This window comes from Armigeres subalbatus, chromosome 3 (assembly GCF_024139115.2).
Source record: "Armigeres subalbatus isolate Guangzhou_Male chromosome 3, GZ_Asu_2, whole genome shotgun sequence".
In the NCBI taxonomy this organism is placed as follows: domain Eukaryota; kingdom Metazoa; phylum Arthropoda; class Insecta; order Diptera; family Culicidae; genus Armigeres; species Armigeres subalbatus.
Genome location: NC_085141.1, coordinates 30,208,573 through 30,230,563, shown reverse-complemented (window position 1 = coordinate 30,230,563; position 21,991 = coordinate 30,208,573). Strand labels below are relative to the sequence as shown.

The 21,991-nt window shown below is 39.8% G+C and overlaps 1 protein-coding gene across 1 annotated transcript; it reads right to left on the bottom strand.

Moving 5' to 3' along the window:
* Positions 1-309: 309 nt before the first annotated feature.
* LOC134227855 (ESF1 homolog) lies at positions 310-20,710 on the bottom strand. The gene is made up of 3 exons (XM_062709539.1): positions 20,635-20,710; positions 2,369-3,116; positions 310-1,844 (listed from the first exon to the last, which is right to left on the bottom strand). Exons 2-3 carry the CDS (start codon positions 3,056-3,058, stop codon positions 333-335), a joined length of 2,202 nt encoding a protein of 733 aa, XP_062565523.1. The 5' UTR covers positions 3,059-3,116; positions 20,635-20,710; the 3' UTR covers positions 310-332.
* Positions 20,711-21,991: the final 1,281 nt, after the last annotated feature.

Here is a 21,991-nt window from a genome sequence, read left to right as displayed (position 1 = left end):
GGTAACATGGAACAATTATGCGCAGAACGACAGCGCACTATGCCCGATTTCCACAAATGATGCGCTTTCTTATTTCAAGAATAACATTTTTATCAGCCATCAGCAAGAATCCAAACGTCGACCACTTTGAAGCATCCCCCAATTCTCCTATCTCATTTTTCATATGAATAAAAAGGAGGGAAGTTTCTTTTTCATTTGATCAGGATCCAGGATCCGACCAGCTAATATTAAATAGGTACTTAATGGATTTCAAGGGCCGTCATACTAGTAAATCTCTTTGCAATAATTAGGTAATAACGTTCATAACCATTATTGTTCAAATGTACTTACATTTATTTTCCAATCTTACGTTTGATACTTTTCACCAGCAAACTGGTGGAGACATCTTTTTTAATTTTCTTTGCTTCACTCTCCATAACGTTATCCTCATTCTCCCCCTTTTCCACCGGAAGATCATTATGCTTCAAAGGTCTTTTCTTCAGCTTCTCCTGTATCAGTTTCTCCATGCCCTTGGTCTTCTTGAACGACGGATACGTTGGATCGATGTTAAACTCCGGTTTCTCGTACACGGCCTTGAACCGATCGTCGTCCACGTTCACTTCGAAGTCATCGACGGCCGCACTCTGCTGACGCTGTTCCTCAATTTGCTTCTTACTTTTCTTCAGAATACGCTTTCGTTTGGATTTCGACACAGACTTCAAATCAATTTCGTTGTCCTGAATCGTCTTCAGGTTGAAGTGGCTTCTGTCGTCCTCTGCATCGTCCAGCATCAGTTCCAATTCTGCGCGTTTCCGAGCTGATTCGGCTTCATCGTCCTCTTCCTGTTCTGCGGTTATTTTCGTTTTACTCTTTTTGCTGGGTTTCTTCAAATCAAATTCCTTCTCATCAAACGCACTAGCAAAGAAAGGATCATTCAAATCGACTCCGTACGGAGTATCATCTTCCGATTCGTCCTCATCTTCACTGTTCAACTCGCCGCGCTTCTTCTTCTTTTTCAACTCTTTCCGACGCTTTTTCTTCTCCTTGGCCTTTTCCAAAATTTTCTCGAATGGATTGACATTCTCTCTTTTAGTTTCTTCCTCATCGGAGTCCCCCTTCTCTTCTTCGCTTCCCTCACCATTCACCTTCCAACTAAACTCCATTCCAACCTTCTCATCCTTCTCCTTCATCTCCTGCTCTTTGATATCTCCCAACAGTGCTTTGTATTTGGCAATCATGTCTTGCTTCCTGGACTTTTTATTGTCGCCATTGTGCTGGTGTTCGTCGTCCTCTTCAGAGTCGCTTCCTGATTTTTCTTCTTCGCTTCCTTCGGACTCATCATCCTCGCTACTGCTGCAAGCGACATACTTCTTCAGATCGGTATCCTTCACATCGGCAAGTTTTCCCGCTCGAATCTTCTCGTTGAACTCTTTCCGCTCAACGTCGTTTTCGTCCCAGGTCAACTCCACCTTGGACTGATTCAGTGCCGATGTGGTGAATACGCGTGGTTCGTATTTTCCCACCTCCGGCAGTTCGGTGCACTTCTCTTTCGGTTCGTCATCGAATTCCATGTCGTCCGGAATGAATCGTAGATCCAACTTGTTGGCGGTGCTTTCGTACTCAACCCCATCGCATTCCTTGTACAATTTGTCTGCCGTTTCGACGCTATCGCACTCCACAACGGCGTAGTAGTACTTTAGACGATTCAGTTGGTACTCTCGGAGGCGTTCCAGTTGTTTCTCCTTTACCGCCTCTTCATCGAGGTCTTCTTCGTCCGATTCATCCGACCGCTGCGCCGTCAGTTCTTGGGGACCTTGTGCTTCTTCTTCGTGCAATCGCTCCTTGCCGAACTCGGATGGATATATCTGAAAATTATAATTGGACGTATTATTCAGCCAATGGAGAGGTGTCTCCTCTCATTAAATCCTTCGAACCATTACAAGCCATGAAAACAAGTTTATCGCACTTGTAGATAATTAAGTGCGAAAAAACAAAATTGGATAGGCAGTTCCTACCGAGAAGCTATGATAAAACGCCTAGTTCTTGCTCATTTTCCTTTGAGGATCATATTTCGATATGTGCAGATACACAGCATGTAAAATATTTAATTAGTAAAATTTTATGTTTTCTCTTTATTCACAATTCAAACAAATATCTTCAATATATTGATCTAGAGATTCACATTGTCCTACTATTGTCACACCAATTATCAAATAGTTAGCTTCAAGAATTGAGCTTTCAAAGCGTCCAGATTTAATTAATTTTACTTCTAATTAAAATATTTAAACTATATAAAAACTCATTAAACTTTAAAATTTGCATTTTTTTTTAAATGAGATAGGAAACTACTACCTATAAAAGAGCCATTCAAAACAATAAAAATACTCACAGTAATGCTCAAAATGGTCGATCCCCGTGGAAGAAAAGAACTCAGCATGACCATGATGTCCACCGCCCTCACGCGATCCCAATCGATGTTGCACAGCGCCAACCTGCGGGTCGATTCGTCAGTCCTTTCCGCATCGGCGTCCAGCTCACCCCACACGTGCTCGATGAATACCTCCTCTCCGTCGTCCTCTTCACCAGAATCATCATCCGAGGAACTATCCGATGCAATTGCTCCTTCTCCTCTGGCATAATCAACCTCCAGATCCTCCAATCTAGATTTCACCTTATCCGACATAGCTATTGCCTTCTCCTCATCGTCCAGTTCCAGCCCGTCCGAATCGGAATCAACCGCCTTCGGATCATCATGACCTTCCTGTTCTTCGCCCTCCGAGGACTCGGATCCCATTTCGTAGTACTTTCGGAGTTCATCGCTTTCGGTTTGCTTCACCTTCCGACCGTACTTGTCGACCGTGTGCTTCACGTTGAATTTTTCATCCTTAAACATCGACTGGAACCGCTTGTCGATCTTCACCTTTTTCTCCGACTTGGGAATTCCTTTGAAGCGTGGATCGTTAACCAAGTGAGCGAACCGGACATCGGTCCAAATTTTCGATGGTGCAGCATCCGAGGTGGCTGGTGTTTTTTTCGGCACATTGCTGGATACTTGTTTGTCCTTTTTGGGTTTTGCCATTTAGAGATATCGCGTGTTAAATTTTCTACACAAAATAAAAGTTTTGCACTACAAACACCTCTGCTAAACTAGCAGGAAAAATCGAGCAGGAAAAAAGCTCTTTCAGTGCGCCACCTGTGCCTGAACGCATGAACTATAAGCAGGAAAAAATATTTTTCCTGCTAACTTCACAATATTGAGCTTTTTGCCGGCTGATTTCACAGGTCGAGCTTTTTTCCTGCTGAGTTCGAATCCATACAGTTTCGCGTAGTGATGTTTTTAATTTTTATATATTTTTTTATATTTTTAATCAAAATGAATATTATGTACCTTAATAAGTGAAATAATGTCTGGAATGGTGAGTAGAGATAATTATTTATTATTAGCATTTCGAACCAAGTTTTCGGGTGGATAAAAGATAATAATTATAGTTCAATAAATAGCAGCAAATTTCGTCGGTTGGCAAATTCTGGTGTGTTCAAGATTAAACCACTGAGAAATTAAACAGTAATTATAGAAAATCCAAAATTAACATCATCGCACAGATAAAACGTATTAATTATTACTTACTACGATAGCCTTTCAATTGATGGTCTAAAATTGGCTAAATACCAAATACCTTATCGCTAGTCAAGTTGAAAACCGAAATGAGGGACTGTCGAAGTTGGATTTTAATTAGGAAGTTAGGTTTAACGTACGGATTGCGAGATAAATCCAACTTCGCTAGTCCCGTATTCCGGTTTTCAACTTAATCGAGTTTGTGCGATTTACGTCAAAGGTTACTACTTCTTTCCATTATGCTAACAAATAGGAAATCAAATTTCATCGAAGTTTTTTGGTAACGATTTATGAATTAATAGTTTAAATAGATTATTGAATAGATCATGCAAACCTTTCACAATATTTGTTTCAGTGAGGTCAAGGAAGTAAATTAGGTATTCAAAATTTATAAAAGTTTATATTACTTTTGATAATGCAATAATAAAATTAGATAGCACAGACTGTCTGTGGAGTATATAGCACTATGAGCTTAGATATTAAATATTCCTGTGGTAGGTAGTTAGTGTGATGCAATTACTGAAATTTTTAAGCAATTCCTTATGAGTACCTAGTTGCATAATATTAATGCAAATAAATAATTTATTTGGGAAACTGCATAAGCTTAATATTTTACAAGATTAGGAATTAACGCATGATGAAAAGGTAGTTGTTGATTTGATGCAGCTTTTCTTTTCATAATCGCGCAAACGATTTTTGCTTTGCTGAATGCTGTTTTCAGTGAAGGATAATGAAAAATTAAAACTTGATGAATGGTTGATTTAAGTTTTGTTTACCACAGATCTGATAGAGCATTTGTTAATCAAGCCAACGATTTTATCTTGCTCATTGATTTTTTGAGTAATTTTGAAGAATGCTGTTAAGAGGTGAGCCAGCCTAGGGCTGCAAACCTCTATAATAAAAATATAAAAAAAAAGAATGCTGTTTTCAATGAAGATTAATGAAGAATTAAAACTTGATGAATGGCTGCTGATCTGATGAAGCATTTGTTAACCAAGCCAACGATATTTTAAATAAATATATTTAAGCTAACGTTTTTTTCTTGCTCATTGATTTTTGAGTAATTTGAAGAACATTGTTTTTAGTGAAGATTAATGAAGAACTAAGACATGACGAGTGTTTATCATGCCTACGATATTTTCTTGCTCATTGATTTTTAAGTAATTTTGAAGAATACTGTTTTCAGTGAAGATTAATGAAAAAATAAAACTTGATGAATGGTTGTTGATCTGATGGAGCATTTGTTAATCAAGCCAACGATTTTCCTTGCTCATTGATTGTTTGAGAAATTTTGAAGAATGCTGTTTTCAGTGAAGATTAATGAAGAATTGAATCTTGATGAATGGTTGCTGATCAGATGAAACATTTGTTAACCAAGCCAACGATATTTCCTTGCTTATTGATTTTTTATGAAATGCTGTTTTCAGTGAAGATTAATGAAGAATTAAATGTTGATGAATGGTTGCTGATCTGATGGAGCATTTCTTAGTCAAGCCAACGTTTTTTTTATTTCTTGAGTAATTTCGAAGAACGCTGTTTTTTGTCAAGACGATTGAAGAACCACGGGGAACTAAAACTTGATGAGTGATTGCTGCAGCAGATCATAATCTAATGAAGCATTTGTTAATCATGCCAATATTTTTTTTCTTGCTACACTCAACCTTCTTTTACGGAACTTCTTTAGACGTCACTAAGTTTTACGGCTTGCTTTTTACGGCAGGTGACGTAAAAATAATTTTAAACACTATTGTCATCTAAAAGTGAACCTATAAGTAGTCACTCTTAGAAAGCCAATGAACTTAGTAGATGTTGTGCATCTTTAACCTATGCCTTGGAACAATTGTTCCATTCCAGATCATCCAAGAATTCCTTGATTTCTACACGCGTAACCAAGGCCTCAACCTTTTCCCACCCACGACTTTTTTCAAAGATTTCAATAGGAATGAATCATCTTTGAAAAAATAACTAGAACAAAAGTTATTTAGCATAGCTAAAATTAGTGGAAAACGAAAAAAAAGTTTCGAATTGTAATTTAATAGTTAATTGATTGTTTTCAATAGTTTAACAATTCATACTCAAAGTTGATTATATTTGCAGTCTAATGGAACCATAAAAATATACCAAATATCGCTTTTTGTTGTTGAAACAATTCGATGAAGGGTGGTTAGAGGGTGTAAAATTTGATGGTGCTCCGCAAACACCATGGGCGGGAGAGGGTTAAGTTCTACACGCGTAACTAAGGGTATGTTATCTCTTTCTTTAAATAGTTCACGTTTTAAAGGTCTACACGGTAGGTAGAGGTCTACACGCGTTGACAACGGGCTGATATCACTTTTAAAAATGGTTCATTTTCTTTCTAATCCTTATAATCAAAATATATACGCCTCTAGTAACCGTAGGTAATCCGTGTCAGGTAATCCAAGAACTCCCTGCAGTATAGGCCTTAAGATCTACATGTGTAACCAAACGGGTGATATTTCTTTTGCAAAAATGTCCATACCCAATTTGATATATTAAACCAAGTTGGATACGCCGTCAATAGCTCTTCCTTCCCAAGTAAGCCAATAATTTCCTAGAGTATAGGCCCTGCTGAGGTTTACACACTTATCCGATGGGCAAATAATCTTATATATAAAAATGAAATGGTCTGTGTTCGTATCCGCATAACTCGAAAACGGCTGGATGGATTTTCTTCATTTCTTCAGCAGAAACATTCGTTATAGTTTCCGACGGGTTTATATGATATTTCCTAATGCAAGTAAAGTTGTAAAGTTGAGTAAATCGTAAAAATTTAAGTAAAGTAAAGTTGAGCAAATCGTAAAAATTTAAAATTGTGATTCCTATGCGAACTTTGCATGGGCAGTTCGGAACGCACATTCTCGCCTACTAAGCAGGACAACGTCTGCCGGGTCAACTAGTTCTTAATAAAAATGATTCATAACCTTTTGATCCATATAATCGAATAGGATACGCCATCGACAACTATTGCATTCCAGATCAACCAAGAATTCCCTGGAATATAGGCCTTAAGATCAACACGTGTAATCAAAGTCCAGTTTTCTCTTTAACGTATGGTTTATGTCCTTTTTGACTTATTATGTTTAAATGATGTTTCGCTTGAAAATGGCGTATTCCGTGTTGATTTGTTGACGACAATATCTGAATTTGCCTAAAGGTAATTTTTACGATTAAAACCATATCCGTTGTTTTTTTTTTTTTTTTTTTTTACCAGTTCATTTATTTGGTAGGCTCAGTCGTGTGTGACACTTTGCGGAGCCGCAATTCTCAAGTATGATATTTTTACATGGTATATCATCTTATCTTAACAGTTAGTTGGGAGGGGACATAGACCATAATACTCGTGGCGACTCAAGGTTAAAAAACTTAATACAGGACGGACGGGGTAGGGATTTGGGTTTAGGTTATTTCAGCTGCTCATCCGGGCGTTTGACGTTGAACGTTGAAAACGATTTTGCGTGGCGTCGTGCTCGATTTTGGTTCGTCAGGGAGCATCTTCCGGATGGCCAGAGCTTCGGGGTACATGGTACAGAGAAACAGAATCGGACAAGAAAAAAACTGAGAAAGAGAAGAATATAGGCATTAAACTTTGATGTCAGCCAAGCAAAGGAAGGCATAGATGGCCTGCATATATATCACATCGCGATCTCCCAAAACACCTCTTATATCCCGGAAGGGTTGTTTACCTCGGGCCACAAGGGTATCCAATAGTTGCTCTCTGGAGGCGTCATTTTCCGAGCAATACCAAACTACGTGATCGATGTCATCGTAACCGGCTCCGCACCTACATAGGTTGCTATCGACCAGGTTTATTCTGTAGAGATGTGTGTTTAGTGAATAGTGATTGGACATAAGCCTCGACATCGTGCGGATGAAGCCTCGACTTAAGTCCTCACCTCTGAACCACGCTCGCGCAGAAACTTTAGGAACTATGGAAAATAGCCACCGTCCAAGTTCATTGTGTGACCAAATCATTTGCCAATTTTGAAGAGTACTCTGACGGACTAATGGGAAAAACTCGTTATTCGAGATTTGTCTATCATAAACTTCACCTTCCTGTGCGCCCACCTTTGCTAGCGAGTCCGCCTTCTCATTGCCATAGATTAGGCAATGGGATGGGACCCATACAAAGGTAATCTTGAATGATCTTTCGACCAAATCACGCATCTGCTCTCTTATAGTTGTAAGAAAGTAAGATGCGTGCTTAACAGGTTTCATCGACCGGAGTGCCTCGATAGAACTAAGACTATCCGAGAAGATGAAATAATGGTCTACGGGCTGATCGGAAATTATCCCCAAAGCGAAATTAATTGCTGCCAGCTCAGCAACATAAACCGAACACGGTTCTTGAAGTTTTCGGAAGGTGGTTGAATTTACGTTGAAAACACCGAAGCCAGTGGATCCGTTAATGCGAGAACCATCAGTGAAATATCTGTTATTGCAATTGACATGTTCATATTTTTCAGAAAAAATGGAAGGGATAGATATTTGTCGAAGATGATCTGGTATTCCTTGAATAGCATGTTTCATGGACAGATCGTATTCAATTGAGGAACTGTCGTTGACGAAGAGAACTCGAGGTGGATTATAACATGGAAGACAGAGATCTGTCGATATGTAGTTGAGATAGACTCGCAGGTATCTTGAACGATGAGCCAGTTCAAGCATATTATCGAAGTTTTCTAATACAAGTGTGTTACTTGTTCCACATTTGATCAGTATTCTAAGTGAGAGCTCCCAGTAACGGTGCTTTAAAGGAGTGACTCCAGCAAGCACCTCCAGGCTCATGTTATGCGTTGAATGCATACAGCCAAGAGCAATACGCAAACAGCAATATTGAATTCGTTCCAATTTGATCAGGTGGCAATCAGCTGCTGAGAGGAAGCAGAAAGAGCCATACTCTAAAACAGAGAGAATAGTCGTTTTATATAGTTTGATGAGGTCTTCCGGGTGAGCGCCCCACCAAGTTCCAGAGATAGAACGGAGAAAATTGATCCTTTTCGGCATTTCTCTAACAAATAATCAATATGGGTTTTCCAGGTACACTTGGAATCAAACCAGACCCCAAGGTATTTAGAAGATAAAGATTGGTTTATGTCATCTTTCAACAGCTTTAGTTTCAGTTGAGCTGGGTACCGCTTCTTAGTAAACACTACCAATTGAGTTTTTTGCGGAGAGAACTCGATCCCTAAATGTCTGGCCCAAACAGTCAGGTTATTTAGGGAATTTTGCAATGGTCTTTGCAGGACATTTGCACATGAACCTCTTAGGGAGATCACAGCATCATCTGCAAGTTGTCTAAGCGTGCATTGTCCTTCCAAACAATTGTCAATATCTTTAACATAGAAATTGTAAAGCAAGGGACTTAAACATGAACCTTGGGGAAGGCCCATGTAGCTATTTCTGGAAGTTGTCAGAGTGCCGAGAGTAAAGTTCATATGTTTTACTGACAACAAATTGTACAAGAAATTATTCAAAATAACGGGTAATCCACTACTGTGCAAATTTTCCGACAGTACTTTTATGGAAACAGAATCAAAAGCGCCCTTAATATCCAAGAAAACTGAAGCCAGTTGCTCCTTGTGCGCATAGGCCAGCTGTATATCTGAAGAGAGCAACGCTAGACAGTCATTTGTTCCTTTACCTTTTCGAAAACCGAATTGAGTATTTGACAGTAATGCATTTTGCTCGACCCAATGGTCAATTCTTGAAAGGATCATTTTCTCCAATAATTTCCTCATGCACGATAGCATGGCGATCGGTCGGTATGAATTGTGATTAGACGCTGGTTTCCCAGGCTTTTGAATAGCTATTACTTTGACCTGGCGCCATTCTGGGGCACAATGTTGTACTCCATGAAACAGTTGTACAGGTCAAGTAATCGTCTTTAGCGATATCTGGGAGGTTTTTAAGAAGATTGAATTTGATATTATCGCATCCCGGAGAAGAGTTGTTTGATGAAAGAAGAGACATAGAAAGTTCCAGCATTGAGAATGGTCCACCCAAAGAACCGGGATCAGTGACTGATTCTCGAAATAGCGGTTCTGCTGGTACGGAATCTGGGCAGACCTTTTTGCGAAGTTGAATATCCATCGATTGGAGTATTCTTCACTCTCATTGGTGGAAATGCGGTTCCGCATGTTGCGGGCCGTTTTCCAAAGTGTTGTCATTGAGGTTTCTCGTGATAGTCCCTCAACAAAACGTCGCCAGTAGCTACGTTTTTTAGCCTTGAGAAGATTTTTGAGCTTTCTTTCAAGCCTCAAATACTCTTCGAAAAGCTCAGACCTTCCGTGTTTACGGAAAGCCTTGAAGGCATCAGATTTCTCGGAATACAACTTAGTACATTCATCATCCCATCCAGGAGTGGCTGGTCTTCTTATGACAGATGTACTTGGAACGCGTCGTTTCTGAGCTTCTAGTGCGCTTTTATGAATCAATTCGGTAAGGAATCGATACTCATCCAGTGGAGGAAGAATATCAGTTGATTCAATACCAATTTTACCGCCGATGCAAATTTTGCCAGTCAATGTTTTTCGTGAGGTCGAAAGGAACATTAACTGGCACTGATCGTTGATAGCCGCTTTTGATTGTGGTGACTATCGGCATGTGGTCACTACCATGGGGATCTTGGATTACCTTCCACGTGCAATCTAATGATAGTGAATTAGAGCATAAAGACAGATCTATTCGACTTTCCTGACCTTGAGGTCCTATTCGAGTTACTTCGCCTGTGTTCAAAATATTCAAGTTGAAATCGTCGCACAAATCATAGAAAATAGGCGCTCTGTTATCGTCTCTAGTTTCGCCCCATGCAATACCATGTGCATTCATATCACCCAGTATTAAAACTGGGGATGATAAAAGAGAGACTGCGCTCCAAAGATGCCGACGATTAAGTGAGGCATTTGGGGAATATACACTGAAGCTATGCAAAGGTCTTTATTCTTTACATTTACTTGGCAAGCGACGATCTCTAAACCATTAACAGTCGGAATGGGAATTCTGTAGAAAGTGTGATATTTTTTGATTCCCAAAAGAACGCCTTCATAATGATCATTCCGATCTTGGCGAATAATGTTAAAATCGTGGAAATTGATTTCATCTTCAGAAGAAAGCCATATTTCACAGATAGCAAATATATCGCAATCGCGAATTAAAAACTTAAACACGTCCAATTTATATTTCAGACTGTGACAGTTCCACTGCAGCACAGTGATTGTATCTTGTATGGCCGTATTATCCATCGAAAGATACAAGTCCTGCAAGAAGGGGCCATGAAACAGTCAATTGCTTCAGATAACTTTCAACTGTTGGAATAAAGATGTCAATGATTGGCCTCAATGAATTCGGAATATTGAATAAGTTCAAAATACGATCCACAAGGTCCTTAAAGGATATCAATCCTCGCTTGGACGAGATTCTTTTCTTGGAAGTGCGAGTAGCAGTTTTCTGCTCAGAGATATTCCTTGACTGATGTTTCTTTGTAACATCAGTTTTAGGCAATGGCGGGAATGTCTTACTGCAATTTGGGTCAAAAGGAGCAGTATAGACAGGTTGCTTCGGAATTTTAAATAATCCCCCATTACCATCAGATTTAGGCAAGCTTCTAGGGATGATTTTTGTTTTCTTACGGCGCAATCCCGGGGAAGACAGTTTCTTCCTCTTTTCGGGTACGTGTACCTCCGCAGAATCATCCATATCGGCTACGTCAGAGTCCGATTCGTCTATGGAAATGACATCATAAAAATCACTTACTTGAACGGCAGCTGAAATAGCAGCCGTTGCGTTGGCAGTTGCGGATGTGTCTTGCGACTTCACCATTTCTGCATACGACTGCTTAGAGCGCTGTACTAACGAACGCTTAACTTTTGGGTGCGCTTTTTGTACACCGGGCATTCTTGCAAACCATGGGAGGGTCCATGCCACAATAAGCGCACTTTGTAACTTGTTGTTGGCAGGACTCCTCCCTATGCTTTTCAAAACATTTGCCACAACGGGGCTTGTTGTCGCAAAACTCGGCAGTGTGCCCCAACTGTTTGCAGTTGGTACAATTGAAAACTCTGGGTACAAAAAGACGCACCGGAAACAACATATTTTCGATATCTACATATTTTGGGAGTATCGAACCGGCAAACGTTACTCGTAGCGAACCTGACTTCGAATATACTTTTTACCATCTACCATGGCTGCTGAATGCAATTCCTTGCAGTCCAGAATATCCACGGTAGATTGCAGGGCATTCTTTAAACGGCCTTTTCCTGCAAGTACATCCTTGCAAGTCAGGCTCGCTGCGTTAATTACGCCTTCAATCTCAACCTCCCGCGAGGGGACATAAACCAAATATTCCACATTATAGTTCTGGTCTTTTGCGATAGCATTTGCATCCTGGAATGTAGCTGCGGTTACACGTAGTTTGTTCCGATTGATCTGATGAAAATCAGTTTTCGGAAAACGACGCGTCAAGTCACGTTTGATTCCTAAAAAATCAATACTTTTCACTTTCTGCCGAAAGTAAACAACCCAGGGACCAGGTGATGTGGCCTGGTAAAATCGCGTGCGAATGACATTGTCTTTGGGAGGCGTTTCGCCTCCACTCACTTCGTCCATGTATCAAAGATAAAAAAAAAACTTAAATAAATTTATTTAAGAAAAAAATATTTTTTTGGACCAGGCTAATGCCCACTCTTTCTGCACTGTCCGATTCTTTCTATCGAAAAAAAAGTGTACCCAACTCCACCGCATGCAAACAATACAAAGCGAATAGGTACTTAGCCGTTTTGTTTCTGCCTTTGTAGGTGCCTACGAACGTCGTCGTACGGGGATGGATGATGCTCTGTCCGAATGCTGATATTCACGGCGCTGTAATGATTACCGGTTGGTAATTTACCAATTACAGCCCGCTTCCTTCTGGTCGCCAGGAATTCACCTTGCGAAACTTCGGTGCCGTTTATTTGGCAACGTAAAAAAGCACTTGATCGAGTTCGCGTGAGAGATCCAAACTAAATGCGTCTGACTCGGTCCGATGCGACACAGGGAATGGTATCCGTTGTTTAAATCATCTCTGATTCAGGCGGAACATATTTTCATGATTTTTTAAATGCATTCAAGGGTTAGGTGACTCTTAATCCTGGAGATGACCTTGTTCCTAATTGGCAATACCGCCCCAAGTCGACGTATATCCAAAGATTTATATCCTATCGATCATAATTACTGTGAATCTTTATAAATTATTAATGTAGATAAGCTATAGTTATACGAAAGCCTTGGTTAATATCAGTTTGTGCTGAAAAATGTGTAATTTTGGCTTCAAACCTTAAATTATGTAACTACACAATTATAAGAAAATTCGAATTTCAACTAAACCATCTTAAATCCAATATTTAAAGAGCAAGTAAGGTTGTCTGTCTGCCCCTTACGCTGGGATATGGATACTCTGAAGTAGTGCGTAACGGTGTAAAACCGATCATATCGACAGGCTCGGTACAACACTGAAGTTGACAATATGACGTCCCTAACATCGAATCCCAAGGTGTCAGGCGACCCGTGCTGAGGGGATGAATGGCCTGGGGGGTGGAACAATTAGCCAGGCAGTTAACCTTTCCGTCCCCAACGTCTGTTTTTAAGGGCTTTCAAAAATCTAAACTGCTGTAAAAACCGCATTTCTTGACCGATTCTTTCGCAACATCATTCCATCCAGATGGATCATAATTTTCCATTTATACTAAAATCGAGATCAGTACATTCAAAGTTAATTGCCTATATGCCGGGTATTAAGCCACCCGGAGTGGAAATTAATTACTATGTCTGAAACTTGATTATGCATATGTACAACATGTGATAGATTTAGTTCGGAAAAGGTATTGGAGGGTAACCGCCCCTTCGGTGGGGTTTGATCCCACGACCCCAGTTCGCATGACAGGTGCTTTCCCTACTAAGCTACGAAGGACCTCCGTCGTCCACCGCAGCTTAGCGGGTACTGATGAAACCAAATTCCTAGCACCAGGTACCAGCCGATCTCTCGCAATACATTTTCAGAACTAACTCTCTGCGGTGGACGACGGAGGTCCTTCGTAGCTTAGTAGGGAAAGCACCTGTCATGCGAACTGGGGTCGTGGGATCAAACCCCACCGAGGGGGCGGTTACCCTCCAATACCTTTTCCGAACTAAATCTATCACATGTTGTACATATGCATAATCAAGTTTCAGACATAGTAACTAAAATCGAGGCTATCTACAGTACGGTTCCAGAATTATTCCAGATTCCGTTGGGGTTAGTTGTCCCCGGAATAAGTGGCCATTTACAATTTTAAGTCAAAATAGGTCGTGCGACACCTCAAACTTCCTGATTTTACAAAGCAATGATGGGAATGATATTTTTAGGGTTCCTAGCCTACTCGGATCCATTCCGGCCACAATCCGTAGTATCTACGGAACGACCATTTTCTTAATTGATTCGAAATAGGTCGTGCGACACCTCAAACTTCATGATTTTACAAAGCAATAATGGGAATGATATTTTTAGGGTTCCTGGCCCACTCGGATTTAATCCGGCCACATCGGTCACAATGCGGGGACCTACGGAATGGTCATTTTCTAAATTGATTCAAAATAGGTCGTGCGACACCTCAAACTTCGTGATTTTACAAAGCAATGATGGGAATGATATTTTTAGGGTTCCTGGCCCATTCGGACTCAATCTGGCCACATCGGTCACAATCCGGGGACCGGACGGAATGGCCATTTTCTAAATTGATTCAAAATAGGTCGTTGGACACCTCAGACCTCCTGATTTTACAAAGCAATGATGAGAATGATATTTTTAGGGTTGCTGGCCCACTCGGATTCAATCCAGCCACATCGGTCACATTCCAGGGACCCGGGAATTCCACCGAAAATTTATACAGAAATTATACCGTGAATAAAATCAACAATGGTATTTTCGGAAGCATTCCCAGATTAATTCCCAAAGAAATCCTGAAAGAATTCCGGTGGAAACTTCAAGATTTATACTGGGAGATCCTCCAGGAGTTTTTCCGAAAATTCCTCCTGGAGTTCCTCCTGGAGTTCCTCCAGGAGTTCCACCGGCAGTCCTCAAAGAGTTCCTGCAGGATTTTCTCCGAGAATTATTCCGGTAGTTTTATCGGCAGATCCTACGATCCTGAAAATTCTTCCGGAAATTTCTCCAGAATTTCCTCCGGGAATTCATTCAAGCTTTCTTTCTGGAATTCATTTAGACTTCTTCAGGAATTTATATACAGTCAAACCTCCATGAGTCGATATTGAAGGGACCATCGACTCATAGAAATATCGAGATGTAGAATAGAAAAACCTTGAAAAGCTCTTTGGAGGGACCATCACAGTAACCCAGAAAATATTTTTTAGTATGGAATAATTTGCTTCCATGAGTCGATATCGAGTCATAGAACATCGACGCATGGAGGTTTTACTGTAGAAATTCTTCCAGAAGCTCCACCGAGAATTTCTCTGGGAGCTCCTCAAGGAATTCTCCCGGAGGTCCTCTGATGATGATGATGATCCAGCTACATACCCCTAGAAAGGTTTCAGCTAGACGAGATTTGTCTATAAGATGAATTATCCAAGATTTTTTCCGAGAATTCTTCTGGTAGTTTCACTGGCAGTCCCTTCGGGGGTTCATTTGAAAATTCTCCCGGGAGTTTTTTTTTTCAGAAATTCCTACGTAAGTTATTTCAGGAATTCATCCGAGAGTTTTTCCGGGAATTCCACAGGCAATTGATCCAGGTGTTCATCCGGGAATTCTTCCGGGAGTTCCACCACTAGGTTCTTCTTCTTCTTATTGACATTACATCCCCACACTGGGACAGAGCCGCCTCGCAGCTTAGTGTTCATTAAGCACTTCCACAGTTATTAACTGCGAGGTTTCTAAGCCAAGTAGCCATTTTTGCATTCGTATATCATGAGGCTAACACGATGATACTTTTATGCCCAAGGAAGTCGAGACAATTTCCAATCTGAAAATTGTCTAGACTGGCACCGGGAATCGAACCCAGCCACCCTCAGCATGGTCTTGCTTTGTAGCCGCGCGTCTTACCGCACGGATAAGGAGGGCCCTAGTAGCTCTTCCAGGAAATCATGCAGGCTTTTTTCAGGAACTCATTTAGGCATTTCAGACATTTAGCTGGAAATTCTTCCCAAAGTTCTTCCAATAATTTCTCTGGGAGTTCCTCTAGCAATTCTTCTAGGAGTTCCTTCTGAAATTCCTCCGGGAGTTCTTACGGGAGCCCTTCCGGCAGTTCCTACGGGAATTCTTCCAGGAGATCCACCGGCAGTTTCTATGAGCATTCCTCCGGAAGTTTCTACGGCAGATCCTCCGAGTGTTTCTCTAAGAAGGAACTCCTAGAGTAATTTCCGGACGAGCTCCCGGAGGAATTTCCGGAGAAATTATCAGAAGAATTTTTGGAGGAACTTCCAGTGGATCTTCTGGAGGAATTTCTTAAAGAACTACAGGAAGAATTTTTAGAGTAACTCTCGTAAGAGCTCCTGGATGAACTTCCGTAAGAATTCCAGGAGGAACTCCTGGAAGAATTCTCAAAGGATCTCCCGGAGGAACTCCCAGGGAAATTCTCCGAGGAACTTCTGGCGGATTTTGTTATAAAAAAAAGCCTGAATGAATTCCCGGAGGAACTACTGCTGGAACTCCCGCAGGAATTTTCAGAGGAACAGCCGTTGGAATACCCAGAGTTGAATTTCTAGAGGAACTTCCGAAATTCCATTTCCCGTGAAATTCCTGCCATATATCCTCCAGGAATTCCCTATGAAGTTCTTGAAGGTAGGAACTTTTGTAAGGAACACTTGTAAAAACTCCTGGAGGACCTCCCAAAGGAACTCTCACAAGCGCTTCCGGAAGAATTCTCACAAGGAAGTCCTGAACTAATTCTTGGAGAAGTTCATGAAGGAATTTCTGGATGAATATCTATAGGAATTCCCGACAAAATACTAGGAGGAAGAAATTACCGGATGAATTAACGGAGGTTACTTCTGAAGAAATTCCTGGAAGAACTCTTGGAAGATATCTTGGAGGAACTGTCAATTTAATATCAGAATGAAATTCTGGAGTAAATTTCTAGTGAAGTGCGGAAAGCATTCTAGTACAATTCCGCGGAAAAATTTCGGGAGAAATTCCTGGAGAAGTACCTGAAGCAATTGCCGCGAAAATACCTGGAAGAATTTCCGAGGAAATACATGGACGAATTCCTGGAGAAATTTTTAAAGAAATTTTTAGTTGAATTCTGATATTCTGAAGTAATAGCGGAAAGAATTCCAGAATGAAATCCTAGAGGATTTCGCTATTAAACTTATGGAGGTATTCCCGGAAAAAACTCCTGAAAGTTATCTTGGAGGAATTAAGAGAAAAATTCCTGGAGGAATGCTCGGAGAAGTTCTTAGAAGAATTTCCGAAGGAATTTCTTATAGATTTACAAGTGAAATTATGGATTAAGAAACTTCTAGAGGAATTTTGGGAGGAAATTCCGTTTGTATTCTTGAAGGAACTCTCGAATGTATTCCTGAAGGAAATGCCGGAGATCTTTCTGGAAGAATAGCCAAAGAAATGTCTAGAAGGTAAAATTGGAGAAGAAAAGAAATCTTCAAGGAATTTCTTCGTGAATTTCCTAAAAACAAATTTAGTGAGGGGTTTCTAGATAAGGAGAAATTACAATTACATGAGAAAAATTTTCGAACGATTTTCAGAGGAATTTGTGGATAACTTTCCGGAGGAATTTAGAAGTTCCCAGGGAAGCTGCTAGAAGGGTTTCAAGGAGAATTCTTGAGCCCGATGTTTTTCGAATTATTTGCCCCAACCTGCCCCCTCTGGCAACGCCCTGGTATCATTCCCATCATTGCTTTGTGAAATCATAAAGTTTGAGGTGTCGCACGACCTATTTTGAATAAATTTAGAAAATGGCCATTCCGTCCGTAGGTCCTCCGGATTGGGGCCGGAATAAATCCGAGTGGGCCAGGAACCCTAAAAATATCATTCTCATCATTGCTTTGTAAAATCATGAAGTTTGAGGTGTCGCACAACCTATTTTGAATCAATTTAGAAAATGGTCATTCCGTTGGTCCCCGGATTATGACCGATGTGGCCGGATTGAATCTGAGTGGGCCAGGAACCCCAAAAATATCATTCCCATCATTGCTTTGTAAAATCACGAAGTTTGAGGTGTCGCACGACCTGTTTTGACCTAAAATTGTAAAGGGCCACTTATTCCGGGGCAACATACCCAACGAAATCTGGAATATATCTGGAACCGTACTGTGGATAGCCTCGAAACAAGTCTAAATCGAAAATTGGGATCCATCCGGATGAAATGCAACTTGTTGCGAAAGAATCGGTCAAGAAATGCGATTTTTACAGAAGTATAGATTTTTGAAAGACCTTAAAAACAGACGTTGGGGACGGAAAGGTTAAGAAGCAAAAACTCATTGAAATTTGGAACTGCATTCAACTTCACTAAACCAAGAGTTCGCGACATCAACCAAAAAACTACCAGCAGGAAAAATATATTCTTTGGCGCAATCATCAAGTTTCACTTAAGAAGCAAAAACTCATTGAAATTTGGAACTGCATTCAACTTCACTAAACCCTGAGTTCTCGACATCAACCAAAAAACTACCAGCAGGAAAAATATATTCTTTGGCGCAATCATCAAGTTTCACTTAAGAAGCAAAAACTCATTGAAATTTGGAACTGCATTCAACTTCACTAAACCCTGAGTTCTCGACATCAACCAAAAAACTACCAGCAGGAAAAATATATTCTTTGGCGCAATCATCAAGTTTCACTTAAGAAGCAAAAACTCATTGAAATTTGGAACTGCATTCAACTTCACTAAACCAAGAGTTCGCGACATCAACTAAAAAACTACCAGCAGGAAAAATATATTCTTTGGCGCAATCATCAAGTTTCACTTAAGAAACAAAAACTCATTGAAATTTGGAACTGCATTCAACTTCACTAAACCCTGAGTTCTCGACATCAACCAAAAAACTACCAGCAGGAAAAATATATTCTTTGGCGCAATCATCAAGTTTCACTTAAGAAGCAAAAACTCATTGAAATTTGGAACTGCATTCAACTTCCTGAGTTCTCGAAATCAACCAAAAAACTACCAGCAGGAAAAATATATTCTTTGGCGCAATCATCAAGTTTCACTTAAGAAGCAAAAACTCATTGAAATTTGGAACTGCATTCAACTTCACTAAACCAAGAGTTCGCGACATCAACTAAAAAACTACCAGCAGGAAAAATATATTCTTTGGCGCAATCATCAAGTTTCACTTAAGAAGCAAAAACTCATTGAAATTTGGAACTGCATTCAACTTCACTAAACCAAGAGTTCGCGACATCAACTAAAAACTACCAACAGGAAAAATATATTCTTTGGCGCAATCATCAAGTTTCACTTAAGAAGCAAAAACTCATTGAAATTTGGAACTGCATTCAACTTCACTAAACCAAGAGTTCGCGACATCAACTAAAAAACTACCAGCAGGAAAAATATATTCTTTGGCGCAATCATCAAGTTTCACTTAAGAAACAAAAACTCATTGAAATTTGGAACTGCATTCAACTTCACTAAACCAAGAGTTCGCGACATCAACTAAAAAACTACCAGCAGGAAAAATATATTCTTTGGCGCAATCATCAAGTTTCACTTAAGAAGCAAAAACTCATTGAAATTTGGAACTGCATTCAACTTCACTAAACCAAGAGTTCGCGACATCAACTAAAAAACTACCAGCAGGAAAAATATATTCTTTGGCGCAATCATCAAGTTTCACTTAAGAAGCAAAAACTCATTGAAATTTGGAACTGCATTCAACTTCACTAAACCCTGAGTTCTCGACATCAACCAAAAAACTACCAGCAGGAAAAATATATTCTTTGGCGCAATCATCAAGTTTCACTTAAGAAGCAAAAACTCATTGAAATTTGGAACTGCATTCAACTTCACTAAACCAAGAGTTCGCGACATCAACTAAAAAACTACCAGCAGGAAAAATATATTCTTTGGCGCAATCATCAAGTTTCACTTAAGAAGCAAAAACTCATTGAAATTTGGAACTGCATTCAACTTCACTAAACCAAGAGTTCGCGACATCAACTAAAAAACTACCAGCAGGAAAAATATATTCTTTGGCGCAATCATCAAGTTTCACTTAAGAAGCAAAAACTCATTGAAATTTGGAATTGCATTCAACTTCACTAAACCCTGAGTTCTCGACATCAACCAAAAAACTACCAGCAGGAAAAATATATTCTTTGGCGCAATCATCAAGTTTCACTTAAGAAGCAAAAACTCATTGAAATTTGGAACTGCATTCAACTTCACTAAACCCTGAGTTCTCGACATCAACCAAAAAACTACCAGCAGGAAAAATATATTCTTTGGCGCAATCATCAAGTTTCACTTAAGAAGCAAAAACTCATTGAAATTTGGAACTGCATTCAACTTCACTAAACCCTTAGTTCTCGACATCAACCAAAAATCTATTCTTTGGCGCAATCATCAAGTTTCATTTAAAACGCGAGAACCAAAACGCGTTGATACAGTTATCGTAAAGTTAGCTTAATGTGCTGAGTTTATTCATAAATCTGTAGGTACATTTATTACTTCTTCATACACTGCTTTGTAAACGACATAATTTGGAAAAATATCTTCTAGAAACTTAGTCTAATTGGAACGCAATGGAATAAAGGTATTAACAAATTATTGTACATATTTAATTCATCACTGTTGTCAATTTTGTTTTATGTATATAATTCTCTTAAATATTGCTTTATAGTAATTACAATATTCCAATGCATGACTGTGATCTCAGCAGGAAAAATTTGAATTTTGTGAAGCCAGCAGGAAAAAAATTAAGCTTTCGAAAGCTCTCGAGCTTCATATGTCACATGTAGATGGCGCCACCATGGAAGTCAAAAAATTTTACCCACTCGATTTTTTTTCCTGCTCGTTTAACACCAGCCTACAAACTGGTGTTTTCGAAGAAAGATTGGGATAAAAATCAAAACAAAACAGCATGGCTGGTCAGTGTTGCCAAGCATTTCACGGAACGTCAAAGGGGATGCACGGAAGAAAATAAACTACTCATATTTGAGTTTATTTTACCCCTTGCAACCATGCACCATAAGAAAACCATTTCTCAGATCGTTCATGAATATATTTTTTTTTAATTTAATTTAATCAAGGATAGGGTAAAATGCCCAATAGTGGACCCCTTAGTAGCGTAAATTTGCTCTTCCTGTCGAAAGGAGTAGATATTTTCAACATATTTATTCTGCTTGCTATCTTATAACAAGTTCTGCATCTCCTCTTTACGATACATACATAAAACACTCAAATACACGACGTTATTCGTTAAAATTAACTTTTTAAAGTCTGACTGAATTCGCCTTCCCTATAGTCGACACTTCATCTGATTTTCAAAAAGATATTTTAGTTACTAGATAAAGATTGTTGCTGTCGTCGCTGTACGAAACATCTTTTGCTGGCTAGGGGATAGGGGATCTAAATGTCAATGAAGGAAAAATACATACGATACCACACATGTTTTGGACAGCAGAACAAAGGGAACCGAAGCGACAATCTTTATCTAGTAACTAAAATATCTTTTGATTTTCATGTTCCGTTTCGGAATGTTCTGCTTCCCTATTATGGACCCCCTAAAATTTTCCTATAATGGACACTCTCGTGTTTATTTGTTATAGAATTATAAAAAATCATCTAGTTTTACTTTGCATAGCATTTCCAATGCATGTAATCAAATCATAGAACTGTAAGGTAGGTTCTCCCGATAGAGTTTCTTAGCAAAATGTTTACATTGTGCTGTAATAATGCAAAAATGGCTGGAGGGTCCACTATTGGTTGGGGGCCACTATTGGGCACTTTACCCTATTTTTTTCCAAAACGACGCAATGTAACAATTATTGTATCCAGTTTTCCGCGAGCGGTAATGGCCGCCAGCTTGCCTGCGGGTTAGTCTCTGATTTGACATTTCTGGAGGTCAACTGCACCCACCGCTCTGAGCATTCTGACCAATGTGGCATATAAGAAGGTGCTGATTAAGTGAATTCAAGCCTTCTTATGTACCACATTGATCAAAATGCTGGAACGGTTGGTACAGTTGATCTCCACAAGCGTCAAATCATAGACTAACCCACAGACAAGTTGGCTGCCATTACCGCTCATGGAAAACTGAATATGATCCAGTGGCACGGCAAATCCTGGGTAAAGCGTACCATTGGTACTTCGCGTACCTGAAGAAATAAAATAGACCCCATTTCGCGGTCCTTAGCCTATATTACCCAGCAACTCCTATCCCTACCTCCTC

Bases quoted from the DNA above. Each gene is read 5' to 3' on its own strand.
- LOC134227855 (XM_062709539.1), bottom strand. From the start codon at position 3,058: ATGGCAAAACCCAAAAAGGACAAACAAGTATCCAGCAATGTGCCGAAA. The intron at 1,845-2,368 runs GTGAGTATTTTT...TATAATTTTCAG, and splicing joins CGACCATTTTGAGCATTACT to ATATATCCATCCGAGTTCGG.